Here is a 27,751-nt window from a genome sequence, read left to right as displayed (position 1 = left end):
TCTCATCCTCCTAGCTCTCCTTGAAGCTACCATCTCTGATGTAAGGGCCATCTATTAACACTTTCCCATTCCCAGCGCACGCTCCCTAGCCTACCTCTAGGTGCGCCAAGCTTGCGGTCAGACTCAAATACGGAGCTTGGGAGCTTGCAGTCAGACTCAAATATGTATACTCTTTTCAGTTTTCTTACCTCAATTTTCGTGTTACATGTTCATTTTGGTATCTTTTTGTTCACAATAGAATTCCCTACAGGAATATATATATACGAAGTCTAAAAGTCGGGCATGCTACCCGCACCAAACTCACAAATCGGCCGAGGGTTACCTGCGAGTGCGCAACTCTACCAAAATGTGTACTCTTTTCGGGATTCTCACCTCAATTCTCATGCTACGTCTTTCATTTTGGTATCAATGTGTTCGCAATAGAATTCCCAACAGGGGTATATGCATATAAAGTCCAAAATCCTAACCCCTCCCCCAGCCAGCAAAGGTGAAAGTCAGCCAAGCATTAACTGTGAGCGAGCACACTTTTACACACCCGCTACACCTGCACACAAATGCATATAATCTTTTTAGTTTGATAACATAAATTTTCGTGTTACGTCGTTCATTCTGGTATTAATTTGTTCGCAATAGAATGCTCTATAGGAAAAAAAAGCCATACTTACAACCTAATGATGTTTGTAGACTATGAGTTGAGCATTAGGATGAACCACTCCACCTGCTCCAGGAAACTGTTTCCTGAAGTTATTCAACCGATGTTTTATAGGTGGAGTGGATGATGGGTAAGCATTCCTGTTTATTCACCCAGTATGTCCTCTTGCAATGGTACAAGCCAGAGCATGGTGTAGCACACTGTGCCACATCACACGACTTACACTTATCTTTGGTGTCCTTCCTTTTACCATTTTTGCAGCAAACACGACACTTCAGCACTTTCTGGATATGAAATAGGGAATGGTTCAAGTTCCTGCCAGATGTTCTTGTTTATCAACAATACAAGTGGTTCTCCTAGCAGTAGCACCAGAAGGAATAATCTGACTCTCGTCTTCTGAGTCAGATGATGATTTGTCATGTCGAGTTGAAGATGGGAACAGTGGTCGCCTCACACCTGATGTGAGGCGACACACTGGTGTGTTGGCGATGATGTGTTGGCGCCTGATGTGAGGCGACACACCTGGTGTGTTGCAACACACCAGGTGTTGCAACATTGTCACCAGTAGATGTGCTCCCACCATCATGTACATTACCAGCATGTCTGATGTTGTCATTTTGGAAAGGCCACTTCTTAGAGTCAAAATTCAGCAGTGACCAAATGATGACTTCATGGAACTGTAGCAATGTGAGTTTCTTTGTATCGCTTGTGTAGTACTGGTATAACACAAAAGCATTATGAGTTATGATCAAGTAGAACCTGATTTTCTTCGTCCACTTGTGACATTTTCTGTGCGAAATTATAATATTTGACCATTTGATCGAAGTGATCAACACCTTTCATGCTGTTATTGTAGTTACAGATTGCGTTTGGTTTGTTCACAGTGTCCTGTTGCAATGAAGATGTTCCGACAGATTTGTGTACATGGGAACTATGCCAAATATCCATCCAAGTTAAAATATTTTGTCAAGTCTTGAGAATATTAGGTAGATGAGTGTGTTAATAAGAAAGTGCACTAAATACATGTTTCAATCAAATATTACCTGTAAATAGTGGATCCAAAGTTAATCACAACAGCTTGCAGATTTTTTGCACTGCTTCGGGCATCTTCTATTGACATATTTTTTCTGTTGTTAAAAGTGGGTAGATTGTGTGGAAGTCTATGGGCATCAAGTATCATTGCTCTGAAATGACAAAGTATACAGTTCAGTATTTGCTTTTAGATTAATTTAAATATTGTAAATAAATAGATGAAGAGAGTAAATAGGATATAAATACAGTTTCAAATATATCAACACAAAATAGTATCTAAACAATGGATACAAATTGGATTCATTTAGATTTAGAAAAGACCTGAGTAAATACTAATTTGGAAAAAGGTTTGTTGATTTATGGAACAAATTACTGGGTAACATAACATTATTTCAAGCTAAGGTTATACATATGAATGAGTTTAGGTGAATATAAATAGAAGCTGGTTCACCCTATTGCCCCATACAAGAAGCTGCCTTGTATGGGGGAATAGACCTGCAGTTTCCTTAATTTTTATATTCTCATGATCTTGCATCTCCCCTCCCCCACCTTAAATCTGTGTCTGCTGTGGCACTACTAAGTATGACAAGTCCTCTGTGTGCAGAGAAAACTATTCCCCCCTCTCCCCATTTTTTTTCATTCCAATGTTAAAATGCATTCCTTGATCACAGGAATATAAAACAAATTCAGTATTTGACTAACTTTGGCCATGGCGGGGCTAGGAAACAGTCTGGCAATATTCAGGCGCTGAGCCAGCAGTCCAGCCATGATGTGTGGCAGGGGTTGCCACAAATATATTTTACATTAATATTTCAATGTCTCTGAATGTTTTTTATCTAGTTTTCTGTTTGGGAGTAATATTATTCAGCAGTGTGTAATTCGACGAACTGAAATGGTTAAATGTGTGAAACATAGCTATACTAAAAAAATATGGTGCTCATATATAGGACACACACATTACATTCTTTGAACAATAAAACAGTATTTTGATGTTATTACTCTACACACACACACACACACACACACACACACACACACAAGATAAAGACAGATAAAGACTAGATAAAGACAGTCTATTTAACACAAGGGGCACACGTACTAGGGGACACAGGTGGAAACTGAGTGCCCAAATGAGCCACAGAGATATTAGAAAGAACTTTTTTAGTGTCAGAGTGGTTGACAAATGGAATGCATTAGGAAGTGATGTGGTGGAGGCTGACTCCATACACAGTTTCAAGTGTAGATATGACAGAGCCCGATAGGCTCAGGAATCTGTACACCTGTTGATTGACGGTTGAGAGGCGGGACCAAAGAGCCAGAGCTCAACCCCCGCAAACACAACTAGGTGAGTACACACACACTGATGAAGTGTGAAATGAAAAGTGGGAAGTGAAAAATCGGACGAGAAAAAGTTGCGCTAGTGTTTCCAGTGCAGGGAAGAACATTCAACATGGCTGCCAGCAAGAGGAAAAACAAAACTGACTTTGATTTTGTGGGATTCAATGAAGAAAGCATTGATATTAGCAGTCTGCATAACAAGTTGGTAAAATTAGATACTAGAGTGAACTCTCATGTAGAAATAATTAGTAAATTGAAAGAAAGTAATGACCATTTGAATAGCAAAGTTTTATGTCTTGAGAGTTTAGTGAAAGACTTGTGCAAGGACAAGAATCAATTGGAAACATTTTGCAAAGCCATGGAAGAGGAAAATAATCTCTTAAAAATAGCTTTGGAAGAACTTAAAGCAAACTTAAACATAAATGGCTACAATAGGTTAGATAAGGAAATTCAACAAGAGAAACAGCTTTTGTCAGCACAGATAGAGGAAGTTACACAGGGAATAGAACAGTGCAAGAAAGATATGCAACTCTCCTATGCACAAGTTGCCAAGGAGAAAGAAAAAATTGAAGAAGCAGTAAAGGAAGCCAAACACTGCAGCAACCAAGATAAAACAAACATTAGGCTGGAAGTGAGAAAGGAATTGGCATCTAACCCGAAGTTGGTGCAAAACACAGTTGATCGGAGTAAGTCCCTGATAATCTTTGGTTGCAAAGAGAAGGAGATAACATCTAGGTCAGAAAGAGCTGTAGAAGAAGCGAAAGTAGTAGATAAAATTGTTGGCCTCGTAGGTCTTACTACCATAGAGAATGTGTGCGACTACAGGAGAATAGGCAGATACATAAAAGAGAAAGATCGACCTTTGAGGATCACCCTAAACGATGCCAAACAGATGGAAGAAGTACTAAGGAATGCTAGAAAATTACAAAGTGATGAGGATGGGAAAGTGTGGTCGTTAAGACGAGATCTTTCAAAAGAAGACAGAGAAGCTGAAACTGAACCTCGCCGAGGCAAAACGTTTAAATGAGAGCAGGAATGAAGAAGAAATCAATTCTTTTTTCTACAAAGTGATAGGGGTAGGCAGACCAGTAAAGTGGTACATAAAGGCAAACTAACAAAATCAATAAAGAGAGGGGGAGTGAAGAATAAGGAGAGGGGAAACAAGTTCCTGAAGATTGCATACACCAACATAGATGGAGTGAGATCGAAGATACTGGAGTTAAGTGATGTAATACAGCTGCAGACACCAGACATTGCTGCACTCACGGAGACAAAACTTCAAGATGTTATTTTAAATGAGGTCATATTCCCAAGGGGCTACTCAATTTGGAGACGGGACAGAAAAATTAGGAAAGGCGGTGGCGTTGCTGTGCTGGTGAAAGAACACCTAAAGGTGAAGGAAATAAGGACTGCCAATCCACAAAAAGTTGATATAATAGCACTAGAGATCTGCCATGAGGATGATAAACTAATGATCATAAATGCATATAGTCCACCGCCAAGCAGCACGTGGTCAAAGGAGGAGCTAGATAGTAAACGAGAAGGTCTTATAACAATAATGAGAGAGATTACAGCGAGAGCGGATAACGATAGATCACGACTGTTGATAGTCGCTGACTTCAACTTGAAATCCATAGACTGGGAAGCATATGAAGCTAAAACAGAAGATTTTTGGACCTCTAGACCTCATCCTGGAAACATTCTTGTATCAACATGTTAAACAAGCTACGAGGATGAGGGAAGGGGACGTTCCCTCCATGCTAGATTTGATATTTACCAGGAAGGAGGAAGAGATAATTGACATTCAGTACCTTCCTCCCTTGGGTAAAAGTGACCAAGTCTTTTTGGGAATACAGTATGCAATGCATTATAATCTGGAAGAAAATAAGGAAGTTGAAGCAGTTGAAAAACCTGACTTCAGGAGAGAACATTATGGCAACCTTAGAAATTTTTTTAGTGAGTATAATTGGACAGACTTGATGCTAGGCAAGGAAGTGAATGAGATGTATGTCAAGTTTTGTGAAATATATGATAAAGGCACAAAAAAATTTATACCAAAACAGAGATGCAGAACTAGATAACAGGATTGGTTCAATAGAAATTGCGAGAGGGCCAGAGACCAAAAGACACAAAAATGGAATCAATACAAGAAGAGGCCAAACCCCCAAACATATCAGCGATACAAAGATGCGAGAAACAACTACACGGCAGTGAGGAGAGAGGCAGAAAGAAATTTTGAAAAGGGGATTGCAGACAAATGTAAAACAGAACCAGGTCTATTCTATAAATTCATAAACAACAAATTGCAGGTAAAGGATAATATTCAAAGGTTGAAAATGGGAAAGAGATTCATGGAAAATTAAAACAAAATGTGTGAAACACTAAACGAAAAGTTCCAAAGTGTGTTTGTACAAAATGAAATCTTTAGGGAACCAGACACAATAAGAATTCCAGAGAACAACATAGAGCACATAGAGGTATCAAGAGACGAAGTGGAAAAAATGCTCATGGAGCTAAGTAAGAACAAAGCAGTTGGTCCAGATGGAGTTTCACCATGGGTTCTGAGAGAATGTGCACCTGAGCTCAGCATTCCACTTCAACTGATTTTTCAGGCATCCCTATGTACAGGAGTCCTAGCAGATATGTGGAAAAAGGCTAACATAGTTCCAATCTACAAAAATGGCAGCAGGGAAGACCTCCTCAATTATAGACCTGTATCATTGACAAGTGTAGCAAGTCAAAATATTGGAAAAATAATTAAAACTAAATGGGTAGAACACTTGGAGAAAAATTATATAAGACAGACAGACAGTGTAGTTTTCGATCTGGAAGATCCTGTGTAAAGAATTTACTCGGTTTCTATGATCGAATCACAAAGATTCTACAGGAATGAGATGGTTAGGTTGGCTGCATCTATCTGAGCCTAAAACAGGCTTTCAACAGAGTTCCACTTAAGAGGGTGTTCTGGAAACTGACATATATTGGAGGAGTGACAGGTAGGCTTCTAACATGGATGAAAATACACACAGAAATCACATTAGCGTAATGCATCAAATGAACAAATCCACAAGGGCTGTGATGAGGGTTCGAACTTATGCCCAGGATGATCCCAGATGCTGCCTTAGTGTACTAGGCCACGACATGGTCAAAAGAATTGCAACCGGGAATTCCACCGACTTCACATGGATCCTGCAGCTTCTCCAAGACACAAACCAGGGTTTTACACAATTCCCCCATACACTCAGGCTCTGCCAACAAGCTGTTTTACCTCTTCGCCCTCACTTCAATGCACACAGAAATCAAAGAGGTAGAACAGCTTGTTGGCAGAGCCCGAGTGCATGGGGGGAAATTGTGTAAAACCCTGGTTTGTCTCTCGGAAAAACTGCAGGATCCGTGTGAAATCAGTGGAATTCCCAGTTGCAATTCTTTTGATCATGTCGTGGCCTAGTTGACTAAAGTAGCGTCTGGGAACATCCCGGGCGCAAGTTCGAACCCTCATCATGGCCCTTGTGGATTTGTTCATGTATGAAAATAATTCTAACCAACAGACAAATGAGGGCAGTAATCAGAGGTTATCTTGAGATGATTTTGGGGCTTAGCGTCCCCGTGGCCAGGACCTTGACCAGGCCTCTTTTTTTTTTTTTTTTTTTTTTTTTTTTTTTTTACACCCCATCCCTCCAGGAAGCAGCCCATAGAAGCTGTCTAACTCTCAGGTACCTATTTACTGCTAGGTAACAGGGGCATCTGGATGAAAGAAACTGCCAATTTGTTTCTGCCTCTACCGGGGATTGAACCTGGAACTTCAGGACTACAAATCCTAAGTCAAAGTATCAGTCTGGAGAAATGTCAAAAGTGGAGTGCCACAGGGTTCAGTTCTTGCACCGGTAATGCTCATTGTCTACATAAACAATCTACCAGATGGAATACAGAATTATACGAACACGTCTGCTGATACCAAGATAATAGGGAAGATAAGAAACTTAGATGATGATCATACCCTTCAAGAAGACCTGGACAAAATTAGTGTATGAAGCACCTCTCGGCAAATGGAGCTTAATGTGAATAAATGCCATGTTATGGAATGTGGAATAGAACATAAACCCATAACTTGGTCCAACAGGCTGTGGCTTGGAGTAGCCCGCAGGCCCACATATCCACATTATAGAGCCTGGGTGGTCCAGCACGTCTTGCAAGAACCTGTCCAAGTGCCTCTTGAATACCTCCACTTTTGTTCCGGCAACATTTCTAATGCTTGCTGGGTGTTGAACATCCGTGGACCCTTGATGTTAAGACAATGCTCTCTGATTGTGCCTATGGCACCTCTACTCCTCAATGGTTATATTCTCCTTCCGTATCTTTTGCTCCAGTATGTTGTTATTCTACTATGCAAACTTGGGACCACACCTTTTATCTCCTGTCCATAGATTACATTTTGAGAGCATTGAGACGGTCCAAATAATTAAGATGTTTTATCGTTATTATGCGTGCCGTATATGTTCTCTGTACTCCCTTTAATTCAGAGATCGCTCCTGCTCTGAAAGGGGGAAGCGAATACCGAGCAATACTCAAGACGAGACAACACCAGTGATTTAAATTATGTTAGCATTACTGTGGGATCTCTGGATTTGAACGTTTTCATAATCCATCCTATCATTTTCCTGGCCATCACTATATTTGCTCAGTTATGTTCACTAAATGTCAGATTTTCAGACATCATAATTTCCAGATCTTTTACATGTTGCTTTCCTTCTATGAGTAGGTCTGATTGTGTCCTGTACCATGTTTTGTTTAACACTTTAGTGCGCGCGGCACTCGTGAAAAAAAAAGCGCCTTGTGCGCGCGGCGTTCTGGGCGCTCAAGCGTAAACACAAAAAAGTGTATAATCTTTTCACGCTCCTAACATCAATTCTCGAGCTACGTTTTTCATTTTGGTATCAATGCGTTGGCAATAAAATTCTCTACAAGATCATATGCATAAAATGTCACCAAAGCATTTGCTATCCCACCACGAAGTAAATAAACACGAAGACGACTCGCCGTGACACCCAAACAGGAAGTAAATGTTCATACTCTTTCGTTTGTTGCCAGCCTCACAGTCATCCTACAGCGCTTATTTTGATATCACTGAACTCGCAATAAAATTCCCCACCCAGACATATGCCTATCAATGTCTAATTATGTTCCGCACGAGTGTGGGAACTGGGCGAAGCGTTAGCCATGATTTCAGCAGCGACGACACTGTTGTGATGCAGAGCTTTGAATGTTTATACTTATTTCACTGTACTGACATTATTTCTCGAGCTACATATTTCATTTTTATAGTAATGTGTTCGCAATAGAAAGTTCTATAAGAACATGGGTAGAATTGGCCAACAGAGCGTCAAATAAATTTGTGGCGAATAAAATCTTACGCGTGTTTGTACCCGTGAGAGCGTAATAAGTTTTTACATTGCTCATGTTTTTTCAAGTTTATACTTGTTTCACACCGTTTTTTTTGTTTGTATAGTGTTCGGAATAAAATTCTCTACAAAGACATATGCATATAAATGTAGAATCATGATCGCGGCCAACACAAGAGTGTGTGGAGTGGGCGATTACCCTCGTTGTGTCACCAACTCAATAGTCTCTCCTCTAAGTTACAATACATTGCCGTTTTCTCAAATAGGCACTGTGCCTATTAGAGAAAACGAAAATTTAATGGCAAACATATTCATACAAACCCCAAGTCAATCGAGTAGTAAATACCCACTATAACACGGTCCGTAAATTTACGTCGTGATCCGACAAGCGCTTATCTAAACCGCCCGTAACTCCAAGTGGAAATTGCAGAAAAGTGTTAAGTTCCTTGTTTACACCATACCTGAGTACCTACAACTTATCATCGTTAAATATATGCATTCGATGAGTCACAATAACGTGGCTGAAGTATATTGACCAGACCACACACTAGAAGGTGAAGAAGGTCGTCATCCCTTCACCTTCTAGTGTGTGTGGTCTGATCAACACACACTAGAAGGTGAAGGGACGACGATGTTTCGGTCCGTCCTGGACCATTCTCAAGTCGATACGTCGTCGTCCCTTCACCTTCTAGTGTGTGGTCTTGTCAACCATTAAACATGTTATTTTCAGTTCCCCAATCTAATACTTTATATATATCTTGGTGTAGTTTTTCAGTGTCTTCTACAGTGGCAATTTTCATGCTGATTTTTGTATCATCTGCAAAGGATGAAAAAAGCCGACTAGTATTTTTATCAGAGATAAGAATGAGAAATAGCAGTAGTGCAAGAACTGTGCCCTGGGATACAGAGCTTATCACTGCACATGAGCTTGATCTTATTTGACTGACTGACTCACTCTCTGCATTCTGTTTGACGAAGTTGAAAATCCAACGATTAACCCATTATTCCTATTGATCTCATTTTATGGGCTGTCATTTCATGGTCACATTTGTCAAATGCATTTGCAAAATCTGTATATGCAACATCTGCAATTTGCTTTTCCTCTAAGGCTTCTGTGATTCTGTCATAGTGGTTGAGTAACTGCCAGACAGCATCTTCCCGCTCTAAATCCATGTTGTCACGGGTTGTGTAGCTCATTATTTTCCCATAAAACTGGAAATCTGATTCATAATCACTCTTTCAGATGTTAGTACAACTGGTCTATAATTTTTTGCTAAAGCTTACTACCTCCCTTGTGCAGAGGAGCTACCGGTATATCTGCTGATTTATGTGATGCTGTTATCTCCTGTATCTAGGCTCTTTCTCTATATTACACTGAGCGCTCACACTACTGGTATTTTACATTTCTTTATGAATATTGAATTCCATGAGTCAGGACCAGGGATGAGTACATGGGCATGTTGTCAATTACTCTTTCAAAGTCTTCCGAGTTTGTGTTAATATCCGTTATATTATTTGCAGCTTAAATGTCTTTCATAAAGAAAGTATCTGGATCCTCAACTTTCATGTTGTTTATTGGGGTGCTAAACATAGCCTCATACTGGCTTCTTAGAACTTCACTAATTTCTTTTGTTGTCCCCTGTGAATGGTTATCTTGAGGTTATCTTGAGATGATTTCGGGGCCTTAGTGTCCCCGCAGCCCAGTCCTCGACCAGGCCTCCACCTCCAGGAAGTAGCCCGTGACAGCTGACTAACTCCTAGGTACCTATTTACTGCTAGGTAACAGGGGCATCAGGGTGAAAGAAACTCTGCCCATCGTTTCTCGCCGGCGCCTGGGATCGAACCCAGGTCCACAGGATCATGCGTCCAGTGTTCTGTCCGCTCAGTCACCGGCTCCCCCCCATATAATGAACCTTCAGTTGCAAGTAAAGATCCAATACTGGCAGAGTTTTTTTTTTTTTTTTTTGCATATGTGAAAAATATTTTGAATTTTTCTTAATCTCTTGTATAGTTTTATGTTCCAATTCCATTTCCTTAGACTCGTAAGATTGCTTTAGCTTCTGCTCTATTTCTACTGTCCACACCAGCTATTTGGAGTGAATGGTAGAGCGACGGTCTCACTTCATACAGGTCAACGTTCAATCCCAGACCGTCCAAGTGGTTGGGCACCATTCCTTTCCCCGTCCCATCCCAAATCCTTATTCTGATACCTTCCAGGTGCTAAAGTGGCTTGGCACTTTCTCCTGATAGTTCTCTTCTTCCATCTCCCTATTTAGATTAATTTCCTTGCTTGTGATTGTCGTGCCTGTTTAAGTATTTCCGCGATTTTTTTCCTTCTACTATACAGTTGTCTGCATTTTCATTCTAAAGTGGTCCTCTTTCTGATCCTCCTCACAGGAACATGCTCCAAGCAGTTCTTGTATGCTTCAGCTGTCAGTTAGGCTATTCCATGTGTGGGGGAGTTTTGTCGCTTAAGACTGTTTTCCATCGAATGATTGCAAGGTCTACATTTATTTTTTCCCAGTCAATCTTCTTATTGTTGAAATTGAATTGATTGAATTACCCTTCTTGCTTTGTTGTTTCTCTTGGACCTACTACTGTTATTAATGTTAGTTTGCACCTCAATGAGCTTGTGGTCTGAGTATGTAGTACCTGAGATTGTAATGTCTCTGATTAGTTAATTTAACCTATAAATTATGTGAGAAATCTTCAAAGAATTCGGATAGAGAGAGAGAGAGATCTAGGGGTGGTTCGAGATAGAAAACTATCATCTGAAGACCACATACAGAACTTATGCTACACTTTTTAATTTCAGAATTGCTTTTAAATACATGTATAGTGAAATACTAAAGAAATTGTTCACGACTTTTGTTAGACCCAGCTGGAATATGCCGCAGTTGTATGGAGCCCATATCTTAAGAACCACATCAACAAACTGGGAAAGGTGCAAAGACATGCCACTAAATGGCTCCCAAAACTGAAGGACAAGAGTTACGAGGAGAGGTTATAGGCATTAAATATGCCAAAACTAGAAGACAGACGAAAAAAAGGCGATATGATCACTACGTACAAAATAGTAACAGGAATCGATAAAACTGATAGGGATGAATTCCTGAGCTGGAACTTCAAGAACAAGAGGTCATAGATTTAAACTAACTAAACAAAGCTGCCGAAGAAATATAAGAAAATTTACATTCACAAACAGAGTGGTAGACGGTTGGAACAAGTTAGGTGAGAAGGTGGTGGAGGCCAAAACCTTCAGTAGTTTCAAAGCGTTATATGACAAACAGTGCTGGGAAGACGGGACACCACGAGTGTAACTCATCCTGTAACAACACTTAGGAATTACACAGGAATTTTCATGAGAGTATACACTATAGAGGACGAAGCAATTTGATGTTAATCGAGTCTTTCAATGGGCCACAGAATATGATGTTGAATGAGGGTAAATTCCAGTTGCTGCGCTATGGAAAAAACAAAAACATCAAAGCAGAGACCACATATAAATCACAGTCAAACTACACTTTTAAAGGAAAAAGCAATGTAAAAGATTTAGGAGTAATCATGTTGGAAGACATTACTTTTATAGAACAGAACAAAGTTGCTGTCACAACTGCAAGAAAAATGAGAGGTTGGATAACAAGAACCTTCTAAACAAAAGGTGCCATGCCAATGATGATACTTTTTAAGATATTAGTGCTCTCTAGAGTGGAATATTGTCACACACTAACAGCCCCATTCAAAGCTGGAGAAATTGATGGCCTAGAGAGCATACAAAGATCTGTTACTCCGAGAACTCACTAAACAAAACATCTAAATTGTTGGGACTGGCTAAGAATTTTAAATCTGTATTCCCTGAAGCACAGACAGGAGATATACATAATAATTTATATTTGAAAAATATTAGAAGAATTGGTTTAAAATCTGCAACCAAAAATAACACCACATGAGACCAGAAGCATGGCAGGATGTGCAAAACAGCCCCACTGAGAAGCAAAGGTGCAATAGGCATGGTGAGAGAGAATTCTATCAACATCAAAGGCTCAAAACTTTTCAACAGTCTTCCCCTACACATACGAGGCATAACTGGCCGACCTTTTGTCATGTTCAAAACAGAACTTGACTAACACCTTCAAAGGTTACCTGATCAACCAGGCTGTAACTCATACATCAGGCTGTGAGCGGCCACATCAAACAGCCTGGTTGATTAGACTAGCAACCAGGCCTGGTCAGAGACCACACTGCGAGGCCATTGATCCTCGAAATCTTGAACATGTAGGTACATAGTTACGGGTTATCTCACTTCCACCCACACTTCCAAGGAGCAGACTATTGACAATGCATCCTTCTATTGGCTCTACAAGATATTTGGTTCCTCCAAGGTGAACCTTTTCCCATCAGCATGGAACCAGCGCCAGACATTCTATGCTCTCCATTCCCTTTATCATTTCAGTACGATGGGAGCAGTTAAGATGCAAATTAAAAACTTAAATTTAAGAAAAGTAATAATGAACATTTGACGCTCATAATTACTTATGTTGAAACACAATTACAACTTACACAAACTGAGTGATGCTCACAGCAACAAGCTTGATCATTTCTCGTGCACTAGATATACCATTGGAGACTGGTTGATGTATAATTGTGTTCTGGTTGATGGGTGGCAATCGATGAGGTATATTATTGCCTCCAACTGGAACACTGAAGAAATAATAAGTATCTTAGATCACATTTATATTCTTGTTTTTCAGTTTTATTTCAAATGAAGCATCATAAATGTGATTTTCCCCTCAGAGCATGTATAAATTTATCAGTGTCATTGAACACGATAATTATCTCCAAAAGCTGCATGTAAGTATGACAAACATTATAAATGTACACTGTATAATACCATAATATATATATGGCACTGTACATTATAAGAATTATAGGTGAAGTGTTGAGATATTAATTATAACCAATGATGCACATTATAGAAAACAACCCGGCATTGACTGTAATGAAACGCCATTTTCTGGGCGAGTCCCGGAGGCTCCCCGGAGCTATCCAGGCTGATACAGATATTCCTAATTTTGGCATCAGTCGATGTGGGTGTAGTTCTAGGCTTACCGGAGACCATGAGCCAGAACCTGGCCCCCCTCAGAGAAGCACAAAGAGTAATATACATGTGATTTTGGAACATTCTATATGAGAACATTCTAGTGAGTACATTTGGAGAGCTTTGAGACGATCCCTAAATTATTGGGATCGTCTCAAAGCCCTCCAAATGTACTCACTAGAAAGAAGACGAGAGAGATATCAAATAATATACACCTGAAAGATACTGGAGGGCCAAGTACCAAATCTACACAGTAAAATAACGTACTGAAGTGAACGATATGGAAGAAAATGCAGAATAGAACCAGTGAAGAGTAGAGGTGCCATAGGCACAATCAGAGAACACTGTATAAACATCAGAGGTCCGTGGTTGTTCAACGTCCTCCCAGCAAGCATAAGAAATATTGCCGGAACAACCGTGGACATCTTCAAGAGGGAACTAGATTTATTCCTCCAAGGAGTGCCGGACCAACCGGGCTGTGGTGGGTATGTGGGCCTGCGGGCCGCTCCAAGCAACAGCCTAGTGGACCAAACTCTCACAAGTCAAGCCTGGCCTCGGGCCAGGCTTGGGGAGTAGAAGAACTCCCAGAACCCCATCAACCAGGTACTGTATATCTGCCATCAACTGGGACAAGCCGATGAAACTGGGAAACTGTAAAAGGTAAACAAACGTAAAACGTTTGCGTTGTGGTAAACGCCACAAAACAAAACCCCCTATTCTGGTTAAAAACGATGAAAATAGACAAACAAGTGGACAGAACTCCCACTCCAAGACGACCTGACAAAGCGCAGGAGAAGAGGCCTGCCCTGCCAGCCCTGAACCCCCAGAAGGAGGAGGAGCCAGCCAACGCCACCAAAGGCCGCAAGAAACAACCCAAAAAGCCCATGAAGCATGGGACCAGAGCAAGCATCCCCCCCCATTGCCCCGTCAATGGGACGAACCGCGAAAGGGCCGACGCCCCGTACGAGAACCCAACCTACACACAGAGCGAGCACCGCACCGACCAGGTACAGCCGGGATCGAAGACGGCACTGGCTTTGAAACTGGCACCTGTGGCCCACCTCGACGAGCAGAACTGCAGGCCCTGGCACGACCCCTCCGGGAAGAACCCACCCTGGACCCCCGGAGAACCAACAAGTCGGACAGAAGGCGGTAGCTGGAGGAAGCCGCTTGCATATTCTTCTTTATTATTTGCCACTTCGACTGCAGAAGCCGCAAATAATAAATGACAAAAGAGCGAAGACAATCTAAGAGCCAGGGCCCATGCGGATTCAGAGTTGGAAGCGAGCAACACCTGCCAACATACGAGGCATGCAGCGAAAAACCACAACAGCACATCCCGCAGGATCGGCGCAAACAACTTCAAAAGCGCAGACAATGAGCAAGCAGCCAAAGCCAAGGCGCTAGACTTAGGAACGGCCCCAAGTGCCTCTACATCCTCCGTAAGCTAACCAGAAGACTGCTCAAGGAGGGAAAAGAAACGCAGGACTGAAGCCAAAGAGCCCCGTGTGCGCAAGTCCTCAGCCACAAGCGCAGCCGACAGGAGGGAACCTGCACATGAAGTGGCCAAGAGATTCAAATATGCCAAAAATGAAAACCAGTTCAATTTCAATCAAACTTTTTTGACGAGTTGTATGTGAAAAGGGTTTCATCTGGTCCAAGTCTCAGCATCGTAACATAAATAGGAAGGGAGAAAAAATATTGAATTAGGTGTCAAAAATTTTCCAAAATGGTCAAAAAACCAGTGTTGAATGTAATGAAACGCCATTTTCTGGGCGAGTCCCAGAGGCTCCACGGAGCTATCCAGGCTGAACGGATATGTTTAACTTTCTGGTATCAGTCAAAGTGCTAGGAGTTCTTGCCTACCAGGGACCACGAGCCAGAACCTGGCCCCCTCAGAGAGGCACGAGGAGCAATGGCCTATAGAAACCCCCTTGTGATTGGGAGCATTCTGTGTCTGCCATCGACCAGGACAGGTACCCAGAAAGGTAGGCGCCCCAAAACAAACCCCTATTCTGATGAAATTATTGCTACCGAAAGCCGAACGAGTGGACAGAACTCCCTAAACAAAATTATCAAACTAGCATGACGTCATCTCGTCGCCATGCCACCGTCTGTGCAACCCCCCCCCCCTCCCCGAGAGGGGGAAGGGGGAGCCCCAGACCCTCCACGCCAGCGATCCAACTGGCAGTTCTTAGGCTGGATGTCAAAATACGCGAAAAACGTCGCCGACCGGAGGGAGGGAGGGATGCCGGGGAGCCTCCGGGACTCACCCAGAAAATGGTGTTTCATTACATTCAACGCTGGTTTTCTGGGGGGAGCCCCGTCAGCTCCCCGGAGCTACCTCACCAAAGATAAGTAAAACAGGGAAGGAACCGGGAGGTGGATACCACACGTCCTAACTGAACAACCAAAACCAGAGACAAAATAAAGACCAAAACGAGAAGAAAAAGACCACCCAGGCCAACGACCAGGACGGCCCCAAAACTCAAGAGCAGGCCAGAGGGAAACAACGCCCAGGACAGCAAGTGGAATGGAGCAGAAAGAACCGCAACACTGAACGCAAGCAGGAGCGGCTCTGCCAGCACCACCCAACATGAGGTGACAGGACAATCCCAGACAACGGTCCCAGAACAACCCCGAAGGGAAGACAAGCCAACCCTATCAAAGACCGAAGGACCCTTCGCAGTGATAGGAAAACCACACACCGCCCCCGAGACGAAAAACGCAGGTGGGAGACCAATAACGAACCCACCTGTGCCGACACAAACGACGAGAAACGAACACCACGATCGAAAGCGCAAAACACGAATCTAAAAGCAGCGACCCAGCAACCCAAAGGAGCAACATAACCAGCTCCAGCAGGGAAGAATGATACACGCAACCCCGAGGCATCCAAGAGGAGAACTACCGAGGATGAGAACCGCAGGAAACCAAACACACCCGGTCCGGAAAAGGAACAAAGAAAAACCGAAACCAGGACCGGAACCCAGCAAACCCGGTTCCAAGAAAAGGAACCAGGAAGGCAGGAGCGGCAGACCGAAAAGTCCACACCCCCCCCCCCACTGACAGCACAACCCGAAGCCTGTAGAAAAACACACACAAATCGCAGGAACTCGGTACCAAAACGGAACATCGGAGAAGTCCTAAAGCAGGACGTGGAACATGGACAGAGGCCCACTGGAGCACCAAACAGGATAATCAAGAAGCACTGACCCAGATACACAAAAAAGTGTAGCATGGGGGAGGAAAAACAGAAATAGGTAAGGAAAACCACGAATACGGCCCAAGGAGCGGCCGGGAAGTAACGTACACGAAAAACCACAAAAATGTGTAGAGGAGCACGTACATACCTGAGGAACCTTACGGACAGCAGGGTGCAGTCAGGCACTGAAGATAGGCAAGGAAAGTGTCCGGACAGGGAAAAGACCCAGGGGTCGACAACGAAAACAAAAGCACCGAAACGTGGTGCAGATCCCCACAGGACAACAAAGAACAAAAGATGGACAAAAAAGGCACTAAAGACACATGCAAGGTGACCAAACACCACACCAAACACCCCAGTCAGGAGCCATTGACGCAATCCCACCAAGTGGGGAAGAGTAAACAAGGATGGAACAGTGAACAAGGGTGGCGGAGTGAGTAGAGTATCCCAAGAAGATACTTGCTCCAAACGCATGAGCCTAACCAGAGAAGCAAAGCTCTCCAAAGTACCAACGATGGAACGCAAACCGTTCCGTACGTCCAAGGAAAAGTCCTGCCAACCTGTGGAGAACTGTGAGGCGGCGCCCAAGCATATAACTAGCAGAGTAGCGAAGAATAACTAGACTACCTGCAAGTGTGGTCTAGAACAGACATGCGAGACACCGTACCGACACTCAGAGCGCCCAACCAGCACCATTGCCCGCCAAAATAACACCAGCAACTACTGTATACGCAACAAAAGATAAGTAGTTCTGTAGTGTTTGTGTTTATTGACCAATCTCCACGAAACAATAGAAACTGGGATAGTGGCACACGGCACCTTTACCTGGTTGATACCTGGTTGATGGGGTTCTGGGAGTTCTTCTACTCCCCAAGCCTGGCCCGAGGCCAGGCTTGACTTGTGAAAGTTTGGTCCACTAGGCTGGTGTTCTCTGATTGTGCCTATGACACCCCTGCTCTTCACTGGTTCTATTCTGCATTTTCTTCCATATCGTTCGCTCCAGTACGTTGTTATTTTACTGTGTAGATTTGGTACTTGGCCCTCCAGTATCTTCCAGGTGTATATTATTTGACATCTCTCTCGTCTTCTTTCTAGTGAGTACATTTGGAGGGCTTTGAGACGATCCCAATAATTTAGGTGCTTTATCGCGTCTATGCGTGCCGTATATGTTCTCTGTATTCCCTCTATTTCAGCAATCTCTCCTGCTCTGAAGGGGGAAGTGAGTACTGAGCAGTACTCAAGACGGGACAACACAAGTGACTTGAAGAGTACAACCATTGTGATGGGATCCCTGGATTTGAAAGTTCTCGTAATCCATCCTATCATTTTTCTGGCTGTCGCAATATTTGCTTGGTTATGCTCCTTAAACGTTAGGTCGTCAGACATTATTATTCCCAAATCCTTTACATGCTGTTTTCCTACTATGGATACATTTGATTGTGTTTTGTACTCTGTATTATGTTTAAGGTCCTCATTTTTACCGTACCTGAGTACCTGGAATTTATCACTGTTAAACATCGTTATTTTCTGATGCCCAGTCGAAAACTTTATTAATATCTGTTTGAAATTTTTCAATGTCTTCAGCCGAGATAATTTTCATACTGATTTTTGTGTCATCTGCAAAGGATGATACGAAGCTGTGACTTGTATTTTTGTCTATATCTGATATGAGAATAAGGAAAAGCAGCGGTGCAAGGACTGTACCCTGAGGTACAGAGCTTTTAACTGCACTTGGACTAGATTTTATATGGTTGACCGTTACTCGCCGAGTCCTGTTTGACAGAAAACTGAGTATCCAGCGTCCTACTTTACCGGTTATTCCCATTGACTTCATTTTGCGTGCTATCACGCCATGGTCACATTTATCGAAAGCCTTTGCGAAGTCGGTGTATATCACATCAGCATTCTGTTTTTCTTCTAATGCCTCAGTGACTTTGTCGTAGTGCTCAAGTAGCTGTGAGAGGCACGATCTTCCCGCTCGAAATCCGCTCTAAATCGAAATCGAAATCGAAATTCCCGCTCTAATCTGTGGTTGGACACTTTTGCAGCACATTGTGGGCACGAAACAATGGGCATAAAAGAGATAAGCGCAGAATCAGGAAAGACCGGAGGAATGACTGGCACGGTAACAGGCCTGGTGATGCGCGGAACCAATTACCACGTAACGTGGTGGTGGGGTCCCACGATTGGTGCAAGGGCAGGTTGAACATGTATGTGAGTGGGAATGGATGGTAAGAAATAGTAGCTGCCTCGCACGGGCCAATAGGCCCTCCGCAGGTCCACTGTACTGATGTCCATATGTTTGTACGCACAAGGGGACACAGGAGGTAGTGAGCACCCAAAGAAGCCACAGACACTAAAAAGAACCTGATTAATGTCAGAGGGAAAGGAAGCGAAAAGCACCAAAATGCCATGTGGAGGAGGCAGACGCCACCCACAGGAGCAAACGTGAAGACAGAGCCCAGAAGGCTCAGGAAACTGCACAACCGTCAACCGACAGGAGAGGCGGGGCCCAAGAGCCAGAGCTCAACCCCCGCAAGCACAACTAGGCAAGCACCCCACCAAAAGTGAGAACCAGCACTAGGCCGACAGAAGCGCCAGACAAGACAACCTCACCTGCAGAGCAGACACACGACCGTGCCACAACACAGGCGAGCCAAGTAACATACTAGCAGCAGCGCTAGAGGCGTGCCCGAAAGCCATGCATACTCGAGGCAGTAGGCATAGTATGTACCGTTACCTGAATAAAATGCGAAGTTGAAGGAGAAATACGGCCAGAGACGCGTGCCCTGCTGAAGACGGAGCAGTACCGAGGGGGAGGAGGCGGCGGTGCCACGCCAAACCAACCCCCACCAAGAAGCAGAGGAAGAACAAAGTGACACCCCCAGATATAAATCCAAAGCACCCTCAGCATCCAGAGGGCCACGACTGGAGGGAGAAACGAGCAAGAAGCCGTAGAAAACCACTAGAAACGACGTGAACACACGAGCATACCGCCCGTAAACAAAACGCACACCGCGGCCCCAGCACACCAGGAAGGAGGAAGAAATATTTGACATTTAGTACCTTCCTCCCTTGGGTAAAAGTGACCATGTCTTTTTGGGAATAAAGTATGCAATGCGTTATAATCTGGAAGAAAATATGACAGTCGATGCAATTGAAAAACCTGACTTTAGGAGAGGACATTATGGCAACCTTAGAAAAATTTTTAGTGAGTATAATTGGACAGACTTGTTACTAGGCAAGGAAGTGAATGAGATGTATGTCAGGTTTTGTGAAATATATGATAAAGGCACAAAAAAAACTTTATACCAAAACAGAGAAGCAGAACTAGGAAACAGGATTGGTTCAACAGAAAGTGCAAGAGGGCCAGAGACCAAAAGACACAAAAATGGAATCAATACAGGAAGAGGCCGAACCCCCAAACATACCAGCGATACAAAGATGCGAAAAACAACTTCACGGCAGTGAGGAGAGAGGCAGAAAGAAATTTTGAAAAAGGGATTGCAGACAAATGTAAAACAGAACCAGGTCTATTCTATAAATTCATAAACAACAAATTGCAGGTAAAGGATAATATTCAGAGGTTGAATATGGGAAATAGATTCACGGAAAATGAAAAGGAAATGTGTGAAACATTAAACGAAAAGTTCCAAAGTGTGTTTGTACAAAATGAAATCTTCAGGGAACCAGATACAATAAGAATTCCAGAGAACAACATAGAGCACATAGAGGTGTCTAGAGACGAAGTGGAAAAAATGCTCAAGGAGTTAAATAAGAACAAAGCAGTTGGTCCAGATGGAGTTTCACCATGGGCTCTGAGAGAATGTGCACCTGAGCTCAGCATTCCTCTTCAACTGATTTTTCAGGCATCCCTGTTTACAGGAGTTGTAGCTGATGTGTGGAAAAAGGCTAACATAGTTCCAATCTACAAAAGTGGAAGCAGGGAAGACCCCCTTAATTATAGACCAGTATCATTGACAAGTGTAATAGTCAAAATATTGGAAAAAATAATTAAATCTAAATGGGTAGAACACCTGGAGAGAAATGATATAATATCAGACAGACAGTATGGTTTTTGATCTGGAAGATCCTGTGTATCGAATTTACTCAGTTTCTATGATCGAGCAACAGAGATATTACAGGAAAGAGATGGTTGGGTTGACTGCATCTATCTGGACCTAAAAAAAGGCTTTCGACAGAGTTCCACATAAGAGGTTGTTCTAGAAACTGGAAAAATATTGGAGTGACAGGTACGCTTCTAACATGGATGAAAAATTTTCTGACCGATAGAAAAATGAGGGCAGTAATCAGAGGCAATGTATCGGACTGGAGAAATGTCACAAGTGGAGTACCACAGGGTTCAGTTCTTGCACCAGTGATGTTTATTGTCTACATAAATGATCTACCAGTTGGTATACAGAATTATATGAACATGTTTGCTGATGATGCTAAGATAATAAGAAGGATAAGAAACTTAGATGATTGTCATGCCCTTCAAGAAGACCTGGACAAAATAAGTACATGGAGCGCCACTTGGCAAATGGAATTTAATGTTAATAAATGCCATGTTATGGAATGTGGAATAGGAGAACATAGACCCCACACAACCTATATATTATGTGAGAAATCTTTAAAGAATTCTGATAAAGAAAGAGATCTAGGGGTGGTTCTAGATAGAAAACTATCACCTGAGGGCCACATAAAGAATATTGTGCGAGGAGCCTATGCCACGCTTTCTAACTTCAGAATTGCTTTTAAATACATGGATGGCGATATACTAAAGAAATTGTTCACGACTTTTGTTAGGCCAAAGCTAGAATATGCAGCAGTTGTGTGGTGCCCATATCTTAAGAAGCACATCAACAAACTGGAAAAGGTGCAAAGACATGCTACTAAGTGGCTCCCAGAACTGAAGGGCAAGAGCTATGAGGAGAGGTTAGAGGCATTAAATATGCCAAAACTAGAAGACAGAAGAAAAAGAGGTGATATGATCACTACATACAAAATAGTAACAGGAATTGATAAAATTGATAGGGAAGATTTCCCGAGACCTGGAACTTTAAGAACAAGAGGTCATAGATATAAACTAGCTAAACACAGATGCCGAAGAAATATAAGAAAATTCACTTTCGCAAACAGAGTGGTAGACGGTTGGAACAAGTTAGGGGAGAAGGTGGTGGAGGCCAAGACCGTCAGTAGTTTCAAAGCGTCATATGACAAAGAGTGCTGGGAAGACGGGACACCACGAGCGTAGCTCTCATCCTGTAACTACACCTGGGTAACTACACTTAGGTAATTACACGAGGTACGAAACGCACCACCCGTCCACCGGGAGGCGTGGCTCGTACACCAGGCGGACACACAAATCGTACACAACGTACAGACATCGTACAAACACCAAGAAGGCGTGAGGAACAAAGACAAAGAACGCCGAAACTGGAAGTAGAGACGATGCGAAAACAAAACAAGGCGAAAACGAAGCAAAAGAAAACAGATGATGGAAGGGAACCAACAAGGCCGACAAAAGACCCGAGGGAAACCACATCCAAAATCAACAGACATTCCAATATTATTGGAAGGTACGAAGAGACTCGCGAACCAATGAGCACCACGACAAGCACCCCTGACCAAGGAACATGCAGGGACAACGATACAAAGCGGTTTAGGCACTATGTACTAGGTCAATATATAAATCCATCAATGTTTGTTTCACACCTTGTATGGATGTACCTTACCTGAACATTTTTTTTTGTTTTTTGTTTTTTTGAACAGCATCGCGACGGAAGAGCGAAAAGGGTAAGGAAAAGGGGGGTGAAACACACCCCAAGGAACGACGGGACCAACGAACCCGAAGGAACACGGAACCGAACCCAGGGAGGGGGATACCCGAAAACAACAGGAACGCAGAGGGAAGGAACAACCCCACTGAGGAACTGCCAGCCCCACACCAAAGGTACAAAGACCCAAGAGGGGCAAACGGGGCCAGGCAACCCCTCCCTAACCCCGGGAACCTCTACGGCATGACCCAGGGCCGAGCCACACCCCCAAAGCCCCAGCTTAACAAGGAAAAGCCGGGGCAGCCGTGCAAACACTAATGAAGGGAGCCCACTGGTCAGACCCATACGGCACGGCTGGAGGAATCGACTCGAATGCCTCCGCCGCCACCCCGGAAGAGGAAAACCCCCGAGACCGCCCGAGTCTCAACCCAACCAGACCCCGCCCCAACCCCGAAACCCACCTATGGTTCGGAGCAGGAAGCAAGGGAGGAAGTGAGTAGAACAGAAGGGGAAGAACAAGAAGCGGAAGGAGCCAGAGTCGAAGCGACCCCCCACCCCCAAGTCCAGACCCCAACCACCAAAAAGGGGCAGCCTTGGGGCATCCGGGGCCACAAACAACCAAGAGTGTTGCAGCAACATAAACCCAGCAAGCAACGCCGCAGCCGCCTGCACCCGATTATCAAGACCAGTGGCCTGGGTGAAGGAGAGCACATACCGACAACAATCATCGGACGACTCCAGGTCACAAGAACAAGGACCCAACAGGCAGCATGGTGGAGGCACAACCGGTGAGTGTCACCCTGAGACAAGGGGACAGATCAACTGTCAACTCGCAGGACGCGAGGGGGACTCCGGGGACACACCTAGGGGACCACGGTGCCCCCGTGGGGTTTCCCAAGGCCCTTAGCATTTGGTACACGCTAAGGGATGCCCAGGCAGGGTACTGCGAACCGGCGCCCAAATCTACCAACAAACTGTTAAAGCTGAACCCCCAGGACGTGTCCACTCACGGGGGCCAAGCAGGGAGTACCGCCAACAGAAGAATTCAAAAGAAAATCACCTAGAACAGGAAAGGGGGGACCATAGTAAAGGCAGACCCCCCACCTGGCAAAAACAAAAACAAAAGAAAAACCCCGCAAGAGGACAACGTACCCAGGCTGAACAGAGCCGGCCGCTGTTAATGGTGAAAACTAGCTGTGCAGTACCCCGTGCCCCTACCAGTGACGAAAACTACCACCTACCCAGAGACAAACCAGGGCAACAAAACCCCAGCCGACTCCAAGAGCGGCCCAGTACCGAGCAGTAAAGGACACAGCAGAGGTAGAACCAAAGGCGACTTGTGGAAGGTGGCCCCAAGCCCCAAGGGCAGTACTTACAGGGCACCTAGGGAAGATAGCCCTAGGCACATGCAACCCGAGTACCATGGAATCTTACTCCTGGCTCACACCCCACCGGTAGAGACAGTCCACACCACAAGGCACAGAACTGAAACAAAAACCGGGGCCAGAGGCACTCGACCAGCCAGTAATGCCGTCAGCCAAGAGCTGCCAGTTGGATCGCCAGCGTGGAGGGTCTGGGGCTTCCCCTTTCCCCTCTTGGGGAGGGGGGGGGGTTGCGCAGACGGTGGCGCGGCAACGTGATGACATCATGCTAGTTCGATAATTTTGTTTGCGGAGTTCTGTCCACTCGTTCGGCTTTCGGTAGCAATAATTTCACCAGAATAGGGGTTTGTTTTGGGGCGCCTACCTTTCTGGGTGCCTGTCCCGGTCGATGGCAGACACAGAATGCTCCCAATCATAAAGGGGGTCTCTATAGGCCATTGCTCCTCGTGCCTCTCTAGAGAGGGGCCAGGTTCTGGATCGTGGTCCCCGGTAGGCAAGAACTCCATGCATTGACTGATGCCAGAAAGTTATACATATCCATTCAGCCTGGATAGCTCCGGGGAGCCGACGGGGCTCCCCCCAGAAACGATTATCAAACACAAGTGTCAACTGAAATCATGTCTATGACTCTCAGCTATCACAATAGCATATATTAAAAAAATTATAATTAGTTTTATTAGAAAAAATTAATTTAAAAAAGAAAAAAAAAAGTTTTTTTTTTTTCAATTTTTTTTTTTTTTTTTATTGGACGATTTCCATGAAACTTATACACCTGACTGCACGTAAGCCTATCTGTAAGGGTGCCAATTTTAGAGGAAATTGGTTGATGTCAACCTCAGTTACAGATGGCAGCCCCTAAGACTTTGTTTTACTTATTAATTTTCAAGTAACATAAACGTTGATATTCCCATTACATTTTTTATTCAATTTACATGAAACTTACACATTATAGGTAGAGTGAAAGTCTACAAATTCATGTCAATTTGTGTTCCTAAGTTCATTTATTGATTTTATAATAGCAATAAACATGATATATTTGCATAATTTTTGGGGGGAACTTTGACTATTTGTATTAGGAAAACTAAAAATATTTTGGAAACAAATCGACATGAGATCCTTTATTATATGCTAAATGTGTCAGAAAAGTGTCATAGAATGATTATATCTGAAAGGTGTGGTCCTGAATATCCACTTGAAAATGTGTAATATTCATTGATAAAACACAAAAATAAAAATCTCCCTTTCTATTTAGGCTGAAGTACTGAAACTTGGAACAATTGCATCCCTTTTCATATACAACTAGTCAAAAAATATTGGTTGACATTAAACAACTTTTAATAATCATTCTATTGGCCCCTGAAGCTGAACAGCGCCAACATCCCGCAGAAGAGCCGGAGCAAAAAGGCCCTCATTAACCCCTTAAACTGCACAACACGTCATATGATGCATTGAATAACTTGCCCAAAAATGCGCATCACGTCATATGAAGCGTTGGAGTACTACGCAAGATTTAAACAGCCTGTGGATACACAGGGTTCACCTCACCTTCACCAAGGCTCTTGTAAACAGACACCATTTTTTAACAAAATTGTGGGCAACGAGTGAGAGGGCCTCAGTACTGAGTGAGCCACCAAGGCTGGTGCACGCAGCATGAGCTCACAACACTGCTGTTCAGTTTGTGACCACAGCATCCCCTAAAAATGTTAAAATATATATGTACATGCTATTATTTAGCGATGATAGTATTACAGAAGACCCCTGACTGATAAAAATGACCAAGATTCTGATAATAGCAGGATTGTTGTGATAATTAGTGCTGTAGTGGGAGGAGTAATCTTGGTGGGGAGGGAGGTAGCGTTGTCAGCTGACCACCTTTTACTGTCTGGACTCACTATAGCAGCTTAGTTGTTCGCTATGGTGAACAAAACATGCAGATACTTATATATAACATCTGTATATAGTGAATAAAAGCAAAAACAGTATGGTAGGAGGAGAATGTTGGTGAGTCAGGTGAGGTGAGGGAGGGAGGGAGGGATCGAGTACCAGCCAGTGGCAGGCTGCCATTGGCTGCCACTGCCACTGAGCATGCTTTTAATAATAATAATAATAATAATAAATAATAATAATAATAATAATAATAAATGATAATAATAATAATAATAATAAATGATAATAATAATAATAATAATAATAATAATAATAATAATAATAATAACAAAACTGCTACTCAGCATTCCAACTTAGTGGTTCGTTATGGTGAACACAAATGTAGATACTTATATTTAACGTGTACATATAGTGTAATGTAATAACAGAAAAAGGAGTGTTGGGAGAGGCCATTTTTGGTGAGGGAGGTTGCATCATCTTCCTGACTTGTCATGCTGTGTAAGGGTGGCCACTATGCTCTTTGTGCACTATACAAGCTTAGATGAACAGTTATGGTGGACAGAACATGTAGATACTTATGTATATAGTGTCTATATATTTTGAATATGAGCAAAACAGTATGATGGGAGGAGGATGTTGGCGAGTGAGGTGTTTTTGAGGGAGGGAGCGGTGATGAGTGGCTGGCTGGCCACTCCTCATTGTTTTTTGACTCGCAATAACTTAGTGGTTCATTATGGTGAACAAAACATGCAGATACTTATATATAACCTGTGTATATAGTGTAATAACTGACAAAGTATTTGTTTATTGTTTTATGAAAACAATAATTGAATCAATAATATGCACACCATAATTTTGAGTACAGCAATGATTCACACTTTTATTATATAAATATATCACACTATACACTTTTGAATAATATTACAGCAAAAAAACAAAGAAAAAATCAGATATTGAAATAAATAGATAATTATATCTTTGTGACCACTCCCGCCTGACAGATGGGGCAGAGCAGACCGCCTCAGACGCTTGCCGAGTCAGCGCATTTTTTTTGCCAGACTTCTCCGCCCTATTGTGGCCAAAATATGCCACTTACGATTTTATTATTATTTTTCCTGTGATCAGGGAACACAAATTAACAGGTTAACAAGAAAAAAAATGAATTTTTGTTTGTTATGCATCTATGTGTGACAAAGGCCAAATAGCCATTAGCAGCACAAGGGTTAAGGTGTGCAAAATCACCTCCCCCCCCCCCAAAGGTAAACCTGGACCACAGTCAATGCCTCATGCTATTCAAGCATGCGGGTACGATAGAAGGTGTCCCAAGCATCCAGCGAAAACGTAGGGCAGTCCGCAAGCCAGGACTCCGGAACCTCATAATGAACCCAGAATGGAGACAAAGACCCAAACCTGAAGATGGAGCCATTATAGAGACATACACCAGGTCGCACAGGAGGTAAGCTGCAATGGCCTCCCACACGTCAGCTGGAGAGATGTGGGAAGCTGAAAACCTTCGAAAGGATGGAACCGAACCCGGGGAGGAGCCGAACCCAAATCCAATTCGTACGCAGAGGGGGGGAAAGGAAACCCCCACTCCTTGTAACAGCAGGCCTTGCTCGGAGGGTCGGAAAACCCAGGCGGGGACCAACGGCGCAAGGCCCCCAAGTTAGCTCCTCCCCAACCCTGTTGGCGAGTCGGCCTCCAAAGCCCCGGCCACACAAGAAAAAGCCAGGGCAGCTGGAACAGCAGGAAGAGCCCACTGGTCGGACCCTGTAGCTACAGCTGGAGGAAGTGCCTTGAATGCCTTCGCAGCCACCCCCGGAAAGGGCAACCCCAGAAACTGCCCCAGTCTCAGAAACCTCTAAACCCTCCCCCGAAGCCCTCAGATGTTTAGCAGCCGGAAGCGGGGTGACCGAATGAACGGGGCGTGGACGGAACCAAGGCCAAAGCGACCAAACCCCCAAGTCCGGGTCCCAAT

The 27,751-nt window shown here is 43.5% G+C and overlaps 1 protein-coding gene across 2 annotated transcripts in view; it reads right to left on the bottom strand.

Moving 5' to 3' along the window:
* The window catches only part of LOC123757713 (uncharacterized), a 95,525-nt gene that overhangs the window by 1,094 nt on the left and 66,680 nt on the right, over positions 1 to 27,751 (bottom strand). For both annotated transcript variants that reach the window (XM_045741570.2, XM_045741577.2), the window contains 2 exons: positions 12,982 to 13,122; positions 1,696 to 1,836 (listed from right to left, as the gene is read on the bottom strand). In XM_045741570.2, coding sequence (XP_045597526.1) covers positions 1,696 to 1,836; positions 12,982 to 13,122 — 282 coding nt within the window. The remainder of the gene's footprint in view (positions 1 to 1,695; positions 1,837 to 12,981; positions 13,123 to 27,751) is intronic.

Source organism: Procambarus clarkii, chromosome 22, assembly GCF_040958095.1.
Source record: "Procambarus clarkii isolate CNS0578487 chromosome 22, FALCON_Pclarkii_2.0, whole genome shotgun sequence".
Classification (NCBI taxonomy): domain Eukaryota; kingdom Metazoa; phylum Arthropoda; class Malacostraca; order Decapoda; family Cambaridae; genus Procambarus; species Procambarus clarkii.
This window is presented reverse-complemented; position numbering and strand designations above follow the sequence as displayed.